The sequence below is a fragment of the Miniopterus schreibersii genome, assembly GCF_964146895.1.
Source record: "Miniopterus schreibersii genome assembly, chromosome: 19".
NCBI lineage: Eukaryota > Metazoa > Chordata > Mammalia > Chiroptera > Miniopteridae > Miniopterus > Miniopterus schreibersii.
In genome coordinates this window covers 36,604,224-36,621,410 of record NC_138119.1, presented here as the reverse complement: position 1 = coordinate 36,621,410, position 17,187 = coordinate 36,604,224, and the positions used below count along the sequence as shown (strand labels likewise).

Here is a 17,187-nt window from a genome sequence, read left to right as displayed (position 1 = left end):
CTTCACAGTGACGAAAATGCTGCTCTCAGCACATACTGGGACATCATTGCTTTCACTGAAATGGAGCAGTTACAGGGATGCTTAGGGAGGTGTTGGAAAGCCGACAGGACAGAGGCTTCTACTAGAGGACTCTGTGAGGTCAGGAGTAACTCGCAGGAAAAGCAGCCAAAAATCAAAATGGTATGTGTGCCCTCTGGTGCAGGACGGGACAGGGAGGAGGGGGGAGAGGCATATGGGATCTGACCTTTCTGCTCAGTTTTGCTAGGAACCCAAAACTGCTCTAAAGCTTTTTTTTTTTTTAAATGGTATTTGTCAAAGGAATTAGGTCACCTACTTTCAGCAGTTTTGCAGTTTGGTGGTACATGTTACACAGGAGCAGGGTGAACAGGTCCTGGCCATGACTCAGCATATGCTGGGGGGGGGGGACCCCAGAGGTTAGATGCCTGGACCCGAGTGCCACACACTCAGCAGAAGGAACTGCCTTCAGCGGTGGCAGGTGAGGACTTAAGTGGAGGTGCTGAGTTTTATGCCCTGGCGTGGTTTTGAGTCTGATGATCACCACACACCCTTGACCTTGGTTATGGGATGGACACATGGAGAACATTGCTGTTCATGAAACCTGTAAGATCTTTGGATTAGGAGCATTTGTTCTGTATTTGACAATATTCCATGAATCTCACCGTCTTGGGGGAATTTTGAAAATGCATGGAGGATGTGCCCAGGTGACTGTGGTACGGACACCTCACCCCCCGATTCTGCAACCGTCGACCCTTCCTGCTCAGTCTCCTTCCTCTTTTTAGCCCATGGGAAGGAGGGGAAAACAGAAAGGGGCTGTGGGAAGTGGGGATACGGGTAAGGGGCAGGACACCCAAAAGTCCACAAGTCTTAAGTACAAATGCAGTTTCCACAGCTGTACATATACCAAAAAGATATTTAATCAGTAAACAAAACTATTCTAAATACACTTTTACTTATTTATAAATACTGATTTATAATAATTCTAAACATTTTTCTTGTCTTTAAAAAAATCGAAAACTTCAAGTGAAATGTATTCCAGGACCAGCTCGCCTTTTGTTTGGGTTGGTGGGTTGGTTTTAACTGCTCCCGCGTCCAGGGGTCCGTGTGGGAACGGCACAGGCCCTCCCACCGCGCCCGCACATCCCGGAGACGGGGCGGGCCCACAGCTCCGCCCTCCCTGGCGTCCCCTGCACCCTCCCCCCCCCCCCCCCCCCCCCCGGACTGTCCTTGCCCCGGGAGGGGCTGTGATTGATGACATTTCAAAATGGTGGTGTCAAAAGGAAAAGCAAGTGGCCTGTAATTCGCAAGCTCTTACAACTGCTCAGGAACATGCCCTCTGGGGAACTGAGCGGCTCTGTATTACGTCCTAAAAACAGCGCTGAGCACGATGGTGCCCTCGCTGACCCACAGACGAGCCTGTGCTTTGGACTCTGCAGGGAATCCAACCAGGCCTCGGGGCTGTGGTTTTCTAGGCCTGGCAAGCGGCCGTTCCAGTCTCCTAAGCGCCTCAGTTTACAACCGCTCTTCCTAGACAGCAAAGCCAGGCTGGCCTGTCTTCTAATGAAGCTCTGTCCCTCGTCCTCCAGCCACAAAGCTGGCTCCCTTCTCGGTCACATGGCCAACACCTGGCATTGGGCCCAGACGCTGGCTTCACGCACTTTGAGACAATTCCTTCGCTTCCTAGGCCCCCCTGGATTCTGTGTCCGTCCCCAACCCAGGACGAGTGTCTGGCTCTGCCCCCTCTTGTGGTCAGTATCCAAATCGCAGCCATTTTCCTTTGCTTCTGGTGGAAACAGTTATTTTCCTCCTGCCCCCTCCACAATTCACCTTGGGGTTCTGCATGCACTGGGGATAGCAGAACGGACTTCTGCCCCCGCACTGCCTCTTCCTCGGGGCGGAGGATCTGAGTCTGAACCCAAGAGCCACTACCACACAGTCACTGTCCCTGCAGGACTGGGCGGGGTGCAGGGCCAGGCCACATCTACCGGGGTGCATCTATTCTGGGTTGAGGCCGAGCTGGTGCTGTGCCATGGGGTCTGCCCCAGGCCTGGGACCATCATCTTTGACAGACACCTGTTTGCTCCTTCAGACTCTGCAGCTCCTGACACCAGACAGCCTTTCCCCTCCTCACCACATCCCTTCGATCCCAGATCCTTCAGTGCCGCTCAGCAAACACCACTTCCCACGGCAGTGGCCTCAACACCTCTGACCTAGGGTAGCAGTTACCTTAGAGGTCCCTGTGAGACAAGCATAGGACAGCCACCTAGTTATGGACAAGAGACCACAGCAGCTAGGAGCCAGTGTCCCGTGTGCTGTGCCAGGTGCTTTAATCCACATAACCTCCCGTGGGGGGCCCAGCATTCCACATCCCCACACGGAACAGGTTACAAAACCTCACAGATGAGAAAACCGATGCAGAAAGGTGACCTGGCCCAAGAACACCCCGCTACTTAGCAGCCGCGTGCATGTGAACCCATAACTCAGCCCAGCAAAGTCCACGCTGCTCCCCTGCAGCACGCGCTCAGCCGTGACGGAGCCCTCGGAAATGCCCAACTAAAGCCACACAGCAGGCACAGAACGTCCACCCCAGGCACACGGCGGGCACTCAGTACCTGCGGGTTCCCTGCCTCACCCTCCACGCCACCCCCCTCCCAAGTCCTCCTGGACGGGAGAGCGGGGCCCAGGGCTGAACACGGGAGAGTATCCCGGGCTCCATCCACAGACACATCTCTCACATGCACGTATCTCCGATGGGAACACGCTCTTGCAGTTACAGCCAAACAGGCTAAGGTCTCACCGTATGGAGCACGTTTCTGCCACTTCCTGCCCCCCACCCCCACACCCTTCCCTGGCCGCCTGCAAACACTGAGTCTCACTGGCCGCTCAGGTGTAGACAGAGACACAGCAGCTCCTTGGAGGAGAAAGAGCGTTAGCACCAGGTGGCCCTGGTCTCGGTCCTCAGCCCCACCTCATGGCAGTCGCTGAAGACCTCATAGCTGGGCAGGGACAGAAGCTGCCGCCCAACTGGTGTCACACAGGTAAGCACGCTGGGTGGTCCTTCAAGGCTGAAGACCGCGGTGGAGACGAGTTCAGAGGCAGCAGCCTTCAGGTGCACCCTCAGCGCTTCGCAGGCTGCCGCCTGGCCTCTAAGGCGCCGCACGCCAGCCTTCCCAGGCCAGAGCGCTGTGCTGTGGGTGGGGATCCCAGTGCCTCTGGGTCCTAACAGCCCCCAGCCCTGGAACCTGGGGCTCAGCGATCGCAACGAAAGCAGCAGAGATGGGCAACAGGCTTAAACCTGGTCCTGTCAAAACCAGGAGACCCCAGAGGTTTTCAAATGGACAAGTGGCCAAAAGTCCCACCTGCCGCTGGCCCGTGTAGCCATTACACAGTATAAAGCTGTGGGCCTGGGTTTCAACCTGCCACTAAGGGCAGGTATCTTCAAAAATGCCTCTCAGGAGCTGCAGAATGTCTGGGACTCCCCCCCACCCCCAGGCTGAACCAGCAAATTTGAATTCGCCAAATGCGGTCCTAGCTGCCAAGCGTCCTCCAAGGCTTGGCTCAGTCCGCCACCTCCGCAGTACCACCCCAACCCCACTAGGTGCAAATAGTCACCTCCCCCGGAGCCCAGTTTTCTCTGTCATCATGACTCGACTCTGATACTGATCAGCAGCAGTGTCCCCCAGGTCTCTCCCTAAAGGAGAGTGAAACCACGTCATGCTCCTGCTCACAGGGCCAAGCTTGGTCCTGAGCACAGGGGCCGTGCAGGGTCTGGTGGGTAAGTAAATGAATGGTCCTCAGCAAAAAAGGAAACTGTACTTTTGTGAAGTGCGGTGTTTCTAGATAAGCTTAGATTTAATCCTTATAAATCCCAGCTAGTCTTCAACCAGCCAGTGAGGGCTTGGGGTCTCAGGACTCCCCCCAGAGCCGGGCCCGGTGCAGTCCAGGGGACGCACACTCCAACCCCTCAAACAGGCCTCGCCGGCCAGCTGCCCCAGTTATTCCAACCTAGAGGTAAAGGTCTCCGCCCTGCTCTACCTCTGCGCATGGGAGCTGGTCAGGAATATGGTCCCTTTACAAACTGGACAAGAGCTAGGACTATGTACAGAAAGAAAATGTAAAGCGCTCTCTGACTGAGGAGTGGCACCGGAAGGAGGGCAGTCTGACCTCCACATCTCCTTAGCAGGACCCGAAGGTGAAGCCACCTCTGTTCTTGAAATGCCCTCTGCTCCTTCCCCTCCCACCCAGAACCTACCCAGTACCTGGCACCTGGCTGGCCAGGAGTCATCGTCAATGAGCCTGAGCACCAGGAAGCAAGCCCTCAAGTCTCAGCAAAGGACTTTGCAAACTGCAGACCGAGGACCAGCCAACCACTGGTGTCTACACAGTGAAAAAGTCACTGCCTCCCCGGGAGCTAGCTAGACCCCAAAGGAAACACCACAAAGCCAGTGAGCTTTCTGGGAGTGGCTGCCCCTCGGCAGCCACAGCTGATCTCGACTGGCCCCTCCAAGGACCTCGTGGGACTCTAGGGCGGGGCAAGTCCTGCCCTTGGCATATTTAGTGCCCCAGGCTACTGGGCAGACACAGATGATTCAATGGCTTCCCAAGTCACCATGCCCACTACTCCAAGCCCCACACGAATCCACTCCACCTCGGAGGGTCCCTTCCTCCATGTCCCGCCTCCCCGGCCCCATTCTGAGTGGACCAGCCCAGGGCCGCACCCCTGGGCCTGAAGTCCATCCGCGCCTTTGAAACCTCAGAGCTGTGCCAACACGGGTCCATGGGTCCCTTTTCTTTTCCTGTCTCTGCGTTACAGAGAACATCAGAGATCACAGCTGGAAACGATCTTGGAGACCATTCAGCCTGGTGCCCAATCCCTCATCCCACTTTCCCAAAGGCCTAGAGAGGTGACAGAAGTCGCAGAGACTGAGTAAGAGGCGGAGCTGGGTGGGGAGTGCAGGTGCGGACGCAGGCCCGTCAGGGTTTCCATTCCGCCTCATCTTGGTCAAACATCACACGCGGAGTCCACAGGAGGTTTTCCTACTGAAGGGAGCTCCTCCAGCGACAAGTGTCTCTACCTCCTGACCATTTGGCACCACGGCCGTCCAGGCTTGGTAAGTCCATGGTGTGTCCTAACCAAATGCACCGGTTTTTTTAATCCTGGAAATGAAGCATGTGGTACCCACTCCTTCCTCCTGTCTCTTATAGTGGTTTCTCCCTCCTTTTGAAACAGCAAAGAATCAGTGAGTAGGGAGGCGGCCTATGACTGCCCCCAAGAGCACCAGCAGGTGGCTCCACCGAGGCAAGGTCATCACCAGTGGGGTTGGGGGAATAGGGGGCTCTCTAGGGAACCCACGTGGCAGACTGTGAACAAAAGAACATGACCTACCCGGTGGTTCCTTCCCAGGCAGCCTCTAGTCCCCCCTGTGCCCCACCTCCCAGGAAGTCACGGCCACACCTCCAACTGCTTTTCTTTGTGCTTTTGATGCCTCAGGTCCCATCACGGGGACCTAGGAGAAGCCTACAGGTGGACTCACGCAAACACGGATGTCTCTGACCATGGACACAGTTCTCGATGTTTTTCCTGGGGGCAGCACACCAGGTGCGGTTCCTGCCCCATGCTCCCAGGGCCCCAGCTCTGTTGGCCATGGGCATCCTTCTTGGGGACAGGCCACCCTGGGGCCCTCATTTCTGTTCTACAGGGAGAATGTTCCCTTCCTCGATGCTCTGCAGCTGGAGCCTCTGACCCCCGAGGGTTCGGCTGCCTTGGCGGCCCCCAAAGCCGGCCCCCGGGACGGTTCGAGCCACCATCAAGACCCCGGGCAATGCCTCCTCCCCAAACAAGTTGATTTTGGCTTCCGCCTCTATGGCTTTGGCCAGGCTGTCTGCGTAACTGTCCAAGGACGAGTGCACATCGGCTTTCACGTGGAGGATGGGGTTCTTGGCAGCTTCTGAGGAAGAAGTAAAGATAAAGATTATGGTGGGGCCAGGACCGGTGACTCTCCAGGACAGGCCTGCTGCTGCTTCCCTGCCCGGGGAGGCGAGGCAGACCCGGCCCACGTGGAGGGCGAGGGTTTCCAAGTCAGATTCTCTCGGCCCAAACCCTCGATTCCCCTCCTTACTGCCTTCCCAGGATCTCAGAAGGATGTACCCTAACCTCAGTCTCTCCGCTGTAAAGAGAGGGCACGGCACACCTCTTACTTCTGGGTTTCTAGAAATCAACCCATTCTCCCAAGGAGCTCGGGAGGCGGCTCACGGGGAAGCCCCGATGCGCTTCCAGCGCCTGTCGCAGGGCGCCTTTGGCAGGGCCCTCTGGTCACTCTCTCTGCTTCTAAACTTCCGCAAGTGCGAGTGCTCTCTCCTCTCCTCCCCTCTCCGTACTGGCTCAGATTCCCCGAAGTCCGGGACAACCTTGGGGCCCGGGGGGTCGCTAAGGGTTCAGGCGCCCACCCAGGACAAGGACCTGACAACTCACACGAGAGGGAGGGCGGGGGTCTTCAGTTTCCCTCCAGAGCCTTCTTCCTGTGACCCTCGCCGCCTGCTTTCCTCCTGACATTTTGCAGGGACAATGTACCCCCCCTCCTCACATTTTCTGGAGTAGGCAACTTGCACCCCACTCTCCAGGGGGGAAGAGTGGAGGGACGCGTGGGCTCTCCCCCCCGCCGCTCACCCCGGGGAGAAGGGAGCCGGGCTGAGGGCGCCTCTGCGTGGAGCTCAATGGCCCAGAGGGCCCAGCTTGGAAGCTGCTGGACCCAACCGCTGGGAAGCCCGCGGACTCAGGGCGACTGTAGGGTTGGGAGGAGCATGGGGTGGGCAAAGGTGGGCCCTGGTGTGCTGGACGGGGGTCGGAGATGAGCCAGGGACTGTCCTGACCCTTCCCTTTCCCCTGTGTTGTCGGGAAGCTGTCACAGAAACCAACCTTTGATCTGTTCCACTTCATCCTCAAACGTCACCGAGCTCCTCCTCTTGGGTGGGCAAGTGCAGTGGGAGGAAGGCTGGTCCTCAGACGTGTAATCTTCGAGCAGCATCACGTCCGTCCCTAAAACCAAGGGCGGGTCGTGCACATGGAACCGGCGGTCCCAAGTCCTCCTCACCGCCTCCATCTCGCCTGCCCTCCCTCAACCCCCGTGCATCCCTCTCTCCCATTTATTCCAACCCACAATCTCTGCCACGTGTGCCCGAGGAATGGATACTGTGTCATCCTATCTCAGGGAGCTGGCAGCGGCCATCAGAAACGTTCGTTACAGCAGCCGTCTGCAGGGCGGTGGGTCCTGAGCCCCAGCGAGCGCACTCAGTGCTAAGCGGGCCAGGCCTGGATTGGGGGAGCGGAGAAGGGCTGGGCGGAGAGGGCCCCAGAAAAAGGCGTTGTGTTCTGAGTGATTCCTCATACAGTTCAATTTCTATCATTGTGGTTAAAATATGTTGCGTTAGGTAAACATTAAAAAATTTGTTTTATTTTTCAATTACAGTTTACATTCAATGTTGTATTAGTGGGTACACATTTATATAACTTACAATAAGTCTTGCACCCACCTGTCACCACACAGTTATCACAACGTTACTGCGTCCTCTGCGCTGCACTCCACAGCCCGCGCCTACTGCCCTAACGGCCAGTTCATACTTCTTACTCACTTCACCTTTTTCACCCAGCCCAACTCCCCTCCCATCTAGAAACCATCAGTTTGTCCTCTGTCTCTATAAGTTTGTTTTTGTTGGGTTTGGTTGGTTTTTTTAGACTCCACATATAGGTGAAATCAGATGGTATTTTTCTATGTCTGACTTATTTCACTTAGCATAATACCATCTAGGACCATCCATGGTAAGATTTCACAAATGGTAAGATTTCATTCCTTTTTACGGCTGAGTAATAATCCATTGTATATATATGTACCACAGCTTCTTTATCCAATCATCTATCGATGAACACTTAGGTTGCTTCTCATATCTTGACAACTATAAATAATGCTGCAATGAAAATGGGGGTGCATATACCATTTCAAGTTAATGTTTTTGTTTTTATATATATATATTCAGAAGTGGAATTGCTGGTTCATTTGGTAGTCCTACTTTTAATTTTTGAGAAACCTCCATACTGTTTTCCATAGTGGCTGCAACAATTTATAACCCCAGCAACAGTGCATGATGGTTCCCTTTTCCCCAACACTTGTTTGTTGACTTACTGATGATACCCATTCTGAAAGGGATGAGGTGATACCTCATTAGGGTTTTAATTTGCATCTCTCTGATGATTAGTGATGTTGAGCATCTTTCCATATGTCTGCTGGCCATCTGTATGTCTTCTTTGGAGAAGTGTCTGTCTATTCAGGTCCTTTGCCCATTTTTAAATCGGATCTTTTTTGTTGTTTGTTTCTGGTAAGTTATATGAGTTCCTTATATATTTTGCATATTAACTTCTTATTAGGTGTATCACTGGCAAATATTTTCTCACATTTGGTAGGTTGTGCAACCCTTTTAGTTTTATGTAGTCTCATTTGTTTATTTATCTTGTTTCCCTTGCCAGAGGAGACATATCCAGAAAGATATTACTATGAGCAATGTCAAAGTGTTTACTGCCTATTTTTTTCTTCTGGTTTTATGGTTTCAGGCCTTACATTTAAGCCTTTAATCCACTTTGACTTTGTTCTTGTAGATGGTGTAATCCATTTACATTTAAAGTAATTATTGATAGGTAATGTAATTATTGTCACTTTATTATTCATATTTTGGATCTTTTTTTCTTCTTTTGCTTAAAGAAGTCCTTTTAACATTTCTTGTAACCCTGGTTTGATGGTGATGAACTCTTTTAGCTTTTTCTTGTCTGGGAAGCTCTTTATCTGTCCATCGATTCTAAATGATAGCTTTGCTGGGTAGAATAATCTTGGTTGTAGATCCTTGTTTTTCATCACTGAGTATTTTTCATGCCACTCCCTCTAGCCTGTAGTGTTTATGTTGAGAAATCAGTGGACAGTCTTATGGGAGCTCCCTGGTTGGTAACTAACTGGTTTTCTCTTGCTGCTTTTAAGATTTTCTTTGTTTTTAAACTTGCCATTTTAATTATGATGTATGTTGGTGTAGACCTCTTTGGGTTCATCTTGTTTGGGACTCTTGGCACTTCCTGGACTTGTATGTCAATTTCCTTCACTAGGTTAAGAAAGTTTTCAGTCACTATTTCATCAAATAGGTTTTCAATCCATTGATCTCTCTTTTCTTCTAGAACCCCTATGATGCAAATGTTGTTATATCTGATGTTGTCCCAGAGGTCCCTTAAACTTCCCTCATATTAAAAAGTTATTTCTTTTTGCTGTTCTGAGGTGTTTTCCGCCACCTTGTCTTCCAAATCAGATTCAGTCCTTTACTTCATCTAATGTGGTGTTGATTCCCACTAATGCATTCTTCATTTCAGCTATTATATTCTTCATTTATGACTGGTCCTTTTTTATGGTTTTCTATATCTTTGTTTAAGTTCTGAGTTCATCTAATCTTCGAGTTATTGAGCATCCTTTTAACCAGTGTTTTGAACTCTGCACCTGGTAGATTGTTTGCCTCCATTTCATTTAACTCTTTTTCTGGAGTTTTGCCCTGTTCTTTGGGACATGTTTCTTTGTCTTCCTATTTTGGCTGCCTCCCTGTGTTTCTATATATTAGGCGAGGGTACTATGTCTCCCAGTCTTCACAGGGTATCCTGAGAGGCCCAGTGGTGCAGCCTCATTGGTCACCAGAGCCAGGTGCTCCAGGGAGTGTCCCTTGAGTGGGCTGTGTACACCCTTCTGTTGTAGCTGAGCCTTGATTGCTGTTGGCATGTCAGTGGGTGAGCCTGGCCCTCAAGCCGACTGGCCATGACTACAGAGGATAAGCTATTGTGCAAGGGCTGACCCCAAGGAATGAGATTTACTTTAGAGGGACTCTGGTCCCAGCTGAGTCCACCCTTTTGGTGTGTCATCTGTGGAAGTGGTTGGGTGGTGCTCTGGTGTGGTCTGAAACTGACTGCTGGGTGTGTTGGTTCTGGGGTCTCTTGGAAACACAGGCCAAGTTCAGCCCTGACTGTGCCTGGCCCAGGGCCACCTGGTAGGAGCTACAAAGTGATCTGCAGCTGGTAGCTGCCAGTGCTGGAATTGGGGTGCCTGGAAGAGGCTATGCTGCAAACTGAGGCTGGCTGCCAGTCTTGCTGGGCTTGGGGCTACTTAACAAGAGGTATAGGGTATGCAGAGGCCAGATGCTTCTTTTTAAGGATTTGTGGACCTTTAAGAGATTTTAGGGAAGTCTGCAGCATAGGCAGAGGCTGACTGCTTATGAGGAATAGCCACTTTCAGAGGTTCACCTGGTGTAAAAAATGGGTGGGATGGGGTCTCAGGGAATCACCTGGGTGTGGTGAGGGGTATGAGCCAGGTTGATGGAGACTCAGACTCTGTGCCCGTGCCTGTGGGCTGAGTGGGATGAGGGCTCAACAAGGGAACAATGAATGGCACTTGCTGGCACTTTTGTCCCATAGAGAGTTGCCCCTTCCAGCCCTTACCCAGAAACCAGACAATTTTGTTTCTCTGGGTGTGTCCCTGGTGTTTTCTGAGCTGCTTCCCTTCGCTGGAGCTTAGGGCAAGTGTTTGGGGCATCCTTAAAAAGGATGCCTGGGTCTACAGCAGCCTTCCATTTCATCCAAACTGAGCCCCTGGTAATTTTCACAGCCTGATATTATAAAGGACTCCTCTTTCCTGGTCCTGGTGCTCTAAGCTAGGAGCCAAGCATAGGGCTGAGAGCCCCTCACTCCTCAGTGGGCATCTGTACAGTCAACAAATCCCTCCTGATTCTTAACTGCTACATGTAGGTGTGGGATCTACCCATTCCATATCTCTGCCCCTCCTACCAGTCTCACTGTGGCTTCTTCTTTATATCCTTAGTTGCAGGAGTTCTGTTCGGCTAGTCTTCAGATGGCTCTTAATGATGGTTGTTCTATGCTTTAGTTGTAATTTTCATGTGGTGTGGGAGGAGGTAGGAAAGTATTTACCTACTCTGCCACCTTGACCAGAGTCTCTCACAATCTTTTAACAGCAGAATTACTGAGGTATAGGTCCCATGCCACACAGCTCACCCACTAAGAGTGCACAGGCCGCCTGTTTCCCTGCCAGACCAGAAGCTCCAGGAGGGCAGTTCACACTGTATCTCTGGAACCTAGTAGTGTCAGCCAAAGTAGGGGCTTGGCAAATACTTGTTGAATGAATGAATGTCACAGCATCTCTGGGCCCCTGCTGGTTGTCTGAGAAGGGGAATAACCTGAGGAGTGGCAGAGACCTTCCCTTCCTTCAAGTCACACAAAGGACTCGGGGCTGCAGGGGATGATGTGACCAGTGGTTCAACCCTCTGGGTTGTCAGGTGAGGGAACATGCTCAGGGAAAATTCTGTGACAGAAGGCCTGTCTCAGTGGCTGCCCATGTCCTGCACCCAGAGTCCCACAACACAGGGTCAGGAGAGGAAACATAGGTCAAGGCAAAGAGAATCTAAAGCTGCCAGCAGTGACAATAGGAGCACACAGCAAAATACCCACCACCCGGCTGCTGCTTCAAGATCCAGGATTCCAACTGGCTCCCTTCACACCAGAGCCCAAGGCTGGTGACATGCGGTGGGTCTCCAGCTATGTGGAGCCATGGATGACTGGCTGAGAGACACTGCCAGCCTCTGCCCTTTTTTGCCCCCCACCCCAGGGCCTTGTGAGCCCAAGAACATGCTCAGCGGGCACAGATGAAGTATTCAGCTCCCCAGGAGCAGCCAGGAGAGACCCCGACCTCACAGAGCCCTCAGGTGCCGGTCCTCTGGAATGACTTGGAGGATCTGTGGTGTCTCTTGCAGGGGATAGGGGTGCAGGCATGTTAACAGTGGGGACCAGGAAGGGTATCTGACCTCGTTGGGGCTGCCCTTGACATAGTGACTGCTGTCCCTCATTTACAAAAGAGGAAACTCAAAGGTTTAGGAAGACTGAGCACCAGGCCACCCGACTCCACAACTGCACAGGCTGATGGCGAGATCCTTATTTTATGGAGGAGGAACCGAGGAACGAAGCTCTGACAAGCTAAAACCCAGATTGGGAACCCTGCCTCCAGACTCTGGCCCCCACGCTCCTTCCACCCAGCATAGGAATGCCCCTCACCAGCGCCTACACTGTGTCAGATACACCTGAAGGGGGAGGCACACTTGTCCTAGGCTTACCTGAGTCCTGAGAGCAGCTGAAGCCAGTGTCCCCCGTGCTGCTGCTGTTCCCCAGGGGCTGTCCACCTGCCATTAGTGCTGTGAGGTGTGGGGACAGGCCCAGGTCTGAAAGGCAAAGTCAGCACTGACCACACGAACCAGGTCCTGCTCCCAGCCTGACCTCCCATTACAGTCTCCCACCCCTCACCTCCCACTCTCGTCCCCTCTGCTCTCCCTGCAAAATGCACTCTCAACCCATTGACAGACAGAAAGTCCTTGGCTACTGCCCCTTCCCCACTGTGCCCTGTTCCCAGCCAGGGCAGTCTGCATTGTGACATGGTTGACTGGGTCCCCCAGAGGGGAACTCCTGTGACGTCAAACCAACTAGGCAGGTGGGAGAGAAAATGGGAGGTGAGCAGTCCCAGGTAATTTTCCGGTTAAACATGGAACGTGGGTGCACATTACTCCTGAAATCCTACCTGAATACTGAAAAGGACTTTTTAAAGAGGTTTACACCCCAGAGCAGGAGAAAATGTTTGTCAGCTGGGAGGTGAATGGGTGAGGCAATGGACCCAGGAGAGAGCTGGGGTTGGTGCTGGGGCCTAGGAAGAGGCTGGTTCTCACCCTGGGCTCCCAAAGCTCATGAAGTGGAGGGTGGGGCGTCTCTGCAGGCAGGTGGGGCTCGATAGTCTCAATAGGAAGTGGTGGGTCCCCAGCATCAGCAGGGAGTGGAGGGATGTGAATGGGCCTGGCCTTAGAGACACCAGATAACCCTGTGGATCCTGAGCACTGGAGGCCCCTGCAGCGGCCAACCCGGATCTAAGGCGACACTGGGCCTGGGCCTCATTATGAACGATGAAGGGACAGCCCAGCCCAGACACGTGAGGAGGGGCCAGCTTGAAGACAGGGATGGGGAATAAAAAAGAAAGAAAAATGGATCTCAGGAGACAATGCAAGGAGCTTAAGAAAACAAAGAAGTTCTACTTGCGAGCTCTCCGAAAGTTGAGAAAACAATGAACCCTTGCAGAAGAGGCTACGGAGACCAGGGAGTAACAAAAAGCTTTAGAAATGAAAATCCAGGATCGAAAGTCCAAGTCTGATCTGACATGGAAGATCTGCGGCCTGGTGGACATGAGGGCCTACTGGAAGGGGCCACCGGCTCCCCCCACAGGACACTCACAGGTGGGAGGCAACTCCAGTCTCTATTTTTTTTTTTTTTTAAATATATCTTTATTGATTTCAGAGAGAGGAAGGGAGAGGGAGAGAGAGAGAAACATCAATGATGAGAGAACCATTGATCGGCCGCAGCCCGCAACCCGGGCATGTGCCCTGACCGGGAATCGAACCCTGATCGCCTGGACCCTAGGTCGATGCTCAACCACTGAGCCACACCCGGCTGGGCTCCAGTCTCTACTTTTAACCTGGCTTTTCTGAAGCGACAGGTGACACACACTCTCCTCTGTTCTCCGGAGCCAAGGAGGACACGGCATTGGTGGAGAGTGCAGAGCGCAGGCTCCTCCAGACCTTCATGACATCCTGGAGTCACACGAGGAGACCCCACATGACCATCCCCTCCAGGGTCTTGGCCCCAGAACATGACTGTGTCTCAGCAAGAAGCCTGGCTTGGGGAGGGGGGCCGGTGGGGGATTGTTCACTGCCAACTGGGAAGGCTGAGCCGCAGTGGGTTTTGGACACCGTCTCTGAGGCTGCGGCGAAAGCCAGGAACAAATCCCGGCCTCCACCAGTGGGAGGAATCCCTGGAGCCAGGCCAGTGCGGCTCGGCTGGCTCTGGAGGCAGTGCAGCCAGGCGGCCTCTCTACTCTGTTCGCCCAGCATTTACCACTGGAGCGGGTGCAGCCACCCTGAAACTCTCCACGTGAAATAACAGACCTACTGAGCTGGGCCCAATTCAACCCTTTTACACAATTTATTTTTAAAAAGGCATAAAGCGACAGGCTCCAGGGATAAGATCAGAAGCCTGGGGGGCAGCTAGAAGACTCACCAGTGCCTGTTAGAGGCTGAAAGGAGAGCCATGCGCAGGGGAAACAGGCATTTTGAAGTAACCAGAAGACCTCTTGGTGGCACCAGGAAAGGATCTTAGAAAAGCAAGGTGGGAAAACTCAAAGGCTCCTCCCTCCCTGCGGCCCAGACCTTTCAAAGAGGGCCCAGGGTTAAACGTGAATTAAATGTGAGCCAGTGTCCTTGTCGCCAGAAGAAACCGAGAAGGCTCTGTCCCCAGTTCTAGGAGCTTCATGCACCAGCAGAGTGGCATTTGGAGACGCTGCCCTCCCCAGATGTCCAGGCCACCCTCCAAATTCCTAGGGAAGCCCATGGGAGTCTGCTAATGAACACCTAACAAGCAGACAATACTTTGTTGGCTCAGTGGCAGCTGGCACCCCAGGGAGAACCTAACCTTTGACACTCTTTGGGGCTAACAGAATGAGAAAACCAAAATGCATGGATTGTGGCTGAAATCTACATACGAAACAGACAGACATGTTTATAAAACTCCTGGCTTCCCAGAGTCGGCTGGGAGCTCCAGCTATTTCTGGAATTTCACTCTGCCTTTGCTCACAAGCCCTGTCAGGAGAGATTATAATTCCATGTCGTCATTCCTTAGGTTATAGCTTTACAGGTGCCCATGCAAACCGAGAGGCACAAGAGCAAGACAGGGCCTCCGAGTCCTTCCAGGCTGGCTGTGGAATGGATATTATCATCCTTCTTGGCCCTTGGTGACAACTAGTGGGTGTGCACTCTCTAGGGTGAGCAGTGGCCCGGAGCAGGCTTGGGACAGGGGTTGAGGAGTCTCCTGCAGATCCAAGTTGTGCCCACAGAGGGCACTAGACCAGGATCTGCTCAGCCCTGGCTCAGCCAGAGGGACCAGAGAGGTGAGGTGGAGGCCAGGGCTTTCTCCCCATCAGAAAGTCATTCCCAGTATGGATGGGGCAGGGAGCGGAGCTGCTGGGCACTGCGTTCCGCTCTGTCTCAACGGCTCTTGCTGGTGCTGCTGGCCTCCCCTGGGAACCTCCAGGGAAGAGACAATTGGGACCCCCCAGCTCCCATTCCTGGAGAAGGCCAACAACTGTTATCCAACACTCTTCAACCCAGTCATCCCACAAGACTGCTTTTCCCTCAATGGGCAGGAGACCGCCAGCTGCCTTGAATGTGCCAACCCAACCACAGCTGGTGCTTTCTGCCCGTTCTCAGCCTCCCGGACTCTTCCAAGGATAATCGCCAGTGACTTACAAGGAGAATCTTGGCCTGAAAAGCAGACATTTCTTTTTGTCTGTCTACCCTCTCCTCCTCCATTCTCTGCCCTGGTTTTTTTCCCTTCTTCATTCTTAACTTCATTGGAACAGAAAACATTTTTTCTTTTTTTTGCCTAGAAGATAAATGATTTTACAAAATCTGAATAAATGAAACCAAACCCCGAAAGTACTCCTGGCTCACAAGTCGCACGTGAAAACACGGTCTCTCAAGTGTCAGGGGTGGGCATTCCAGCTGTTAATATACAGGGAGACCTATTTTCTCCTTTGGTCAAAATAAAAAGTCCCAGAATATCTTCCTCTCTCAAGAAGTAACACTCCATCAATCCATGAAATACGCCAGTGATGTTGGGTTGTGTAACTGCCTCAGGGAAAGGATCTCCTGGTACCACTACCACTGAGCATTTGTGATAACTAGGAGCTGTTCTTTCTCTCCACCCTTGTCAGAGGGAAGGTGGAAAACCTCTGTGTCGTGAAGAGAAAGTCAATGTGAGTGGTTTGAGTTGCCCAAAGTCATCCAGCGAGAGATGAGAACTGCAGACTGTACGAGCTCTTTCCATAAGTATCTGGTAAGTGCCCTCAAACCTCTCTTCCAATAGCTCATCCAGGTGATGGGCCCCTCAGACATGACCCTAAACACCCAGCTGCTTCTCCGTTAGGACAACATAGTAACAATCGCTAGAGGCAAGACCCACCCACGCACGCCAAAAACAGGTGGCGGGTAAGGAGCTACGGGATGCTCACATAATAGCTGAAGTATCTCCTCTGTGTATTTATCAATTATAACAGGAAAAATAGTGACTTTACAGTGGAGGAACCTGGCCGATACCACCTTAACTGTATGAATCTAATGTTGGTGTCCCCCCACCCCAATTCACACACTGAAGCCCTAACCCCTCAATGTGATGGTATTTGGAGATGGGGCCTTCGGGAAGTAATCAGATGAAGTCATGAGGGTGGGATTCTCATAAGAAGACACCACGGAGCTTTTTGTCTCCCATGTGAGGACACGCCAAGAAGAAAGCTGGGAGAGAACCCTCACGGAACCCTGACATCTGGCACCCTGGTCTCTGACTTCTAGCCTCCTGAAATGTGGCAAAACAAATGTCTATTGTTTAAGCCACCCAGCCTATGGCATTCTGTCACAGGGGCTCGAGCTGACAAAGACATTAACCAAGAATCGAAGGGTACTGCAACTAGCAGTAAGGCATGGTGACAGGCGTGCCCTTGACATGATCACTAAGAAGGGCACCCTCAGTGTTCCTGCCAAAAGCCTATAACCATTCTAATCTTGAAGACAAAACCTGAGGGTTTTCTACAGAACCCCTGAGCAGCGCTGTACAAAAGTGTCCATGTCACGGAAGACAAGGCAAGAACAAAGACCTGAGGATGACAAAGGGAGACGTGATGACTGGGGGCAACGTGGGAACAGGAAAGGGACATGAGTGGGAAATCGGGTCTGTAGTCCACAGCACTGCCCGACCTCACGCGGCGGGCTGGGTAGCGGATGGGGTCATGCAGGGTGTTCAGTCTGGGGAAGCTGGGTGGACCAGAGTCTCTGTTTTTCCAACTCTTCCAAAGCTAAAATTATTTCAGAATAAAAGTTTAAAAAGGTCTGTTCCTGACTAGAGTCATTCCTGTGGGTCTCACCAAAGGTGACGGGACAGTGTCCAGAAGCTTGTTTGTTCTGAGTCAGTTTATTATCTGAGGGAGGAGAGCCTCACATGGACAT

At 52.4% G+C, this 17,187-nt stretch overlaps 1 protein-coding gene across 3 annotated transcripts in view; it reads right to left on the bottom strand.

Moving 5' to 3' along the window:
- Positions 1–1,238: 1,238 nt before the first annotated feature.
- The window catches only part of GPR161 (G protein-coupled receptor 161), a 32,779-nt gene continuing 16,830 nt past the window's right edge, over positions 1,239–17,187 (bottom strand). For all 3 annotated transcript variants that reach the window (XM_081121213.1, XM_081121215.1, XM_081121214.1), the window contains exons 4-6: positions 12,211–12,315; positions 6,935–7,054; positions 1,239–5,966 (exon numbers count right to left, since the gene is read on the bottom strand). In XM_081121213.1, coding sequence (XP_080977339.1) covers positions 5,701–5,966; positions 6,935–7,054; positions 12,211–12,315 — 491 coding nt within the window. In that variant the 3' untranslated portion in view covers positions 1,239–5,700. The remainder of the gene's footprint in view (positions 5,967–6,934; positions 7,055–12,210; positions 12,316–17,187) is intronic.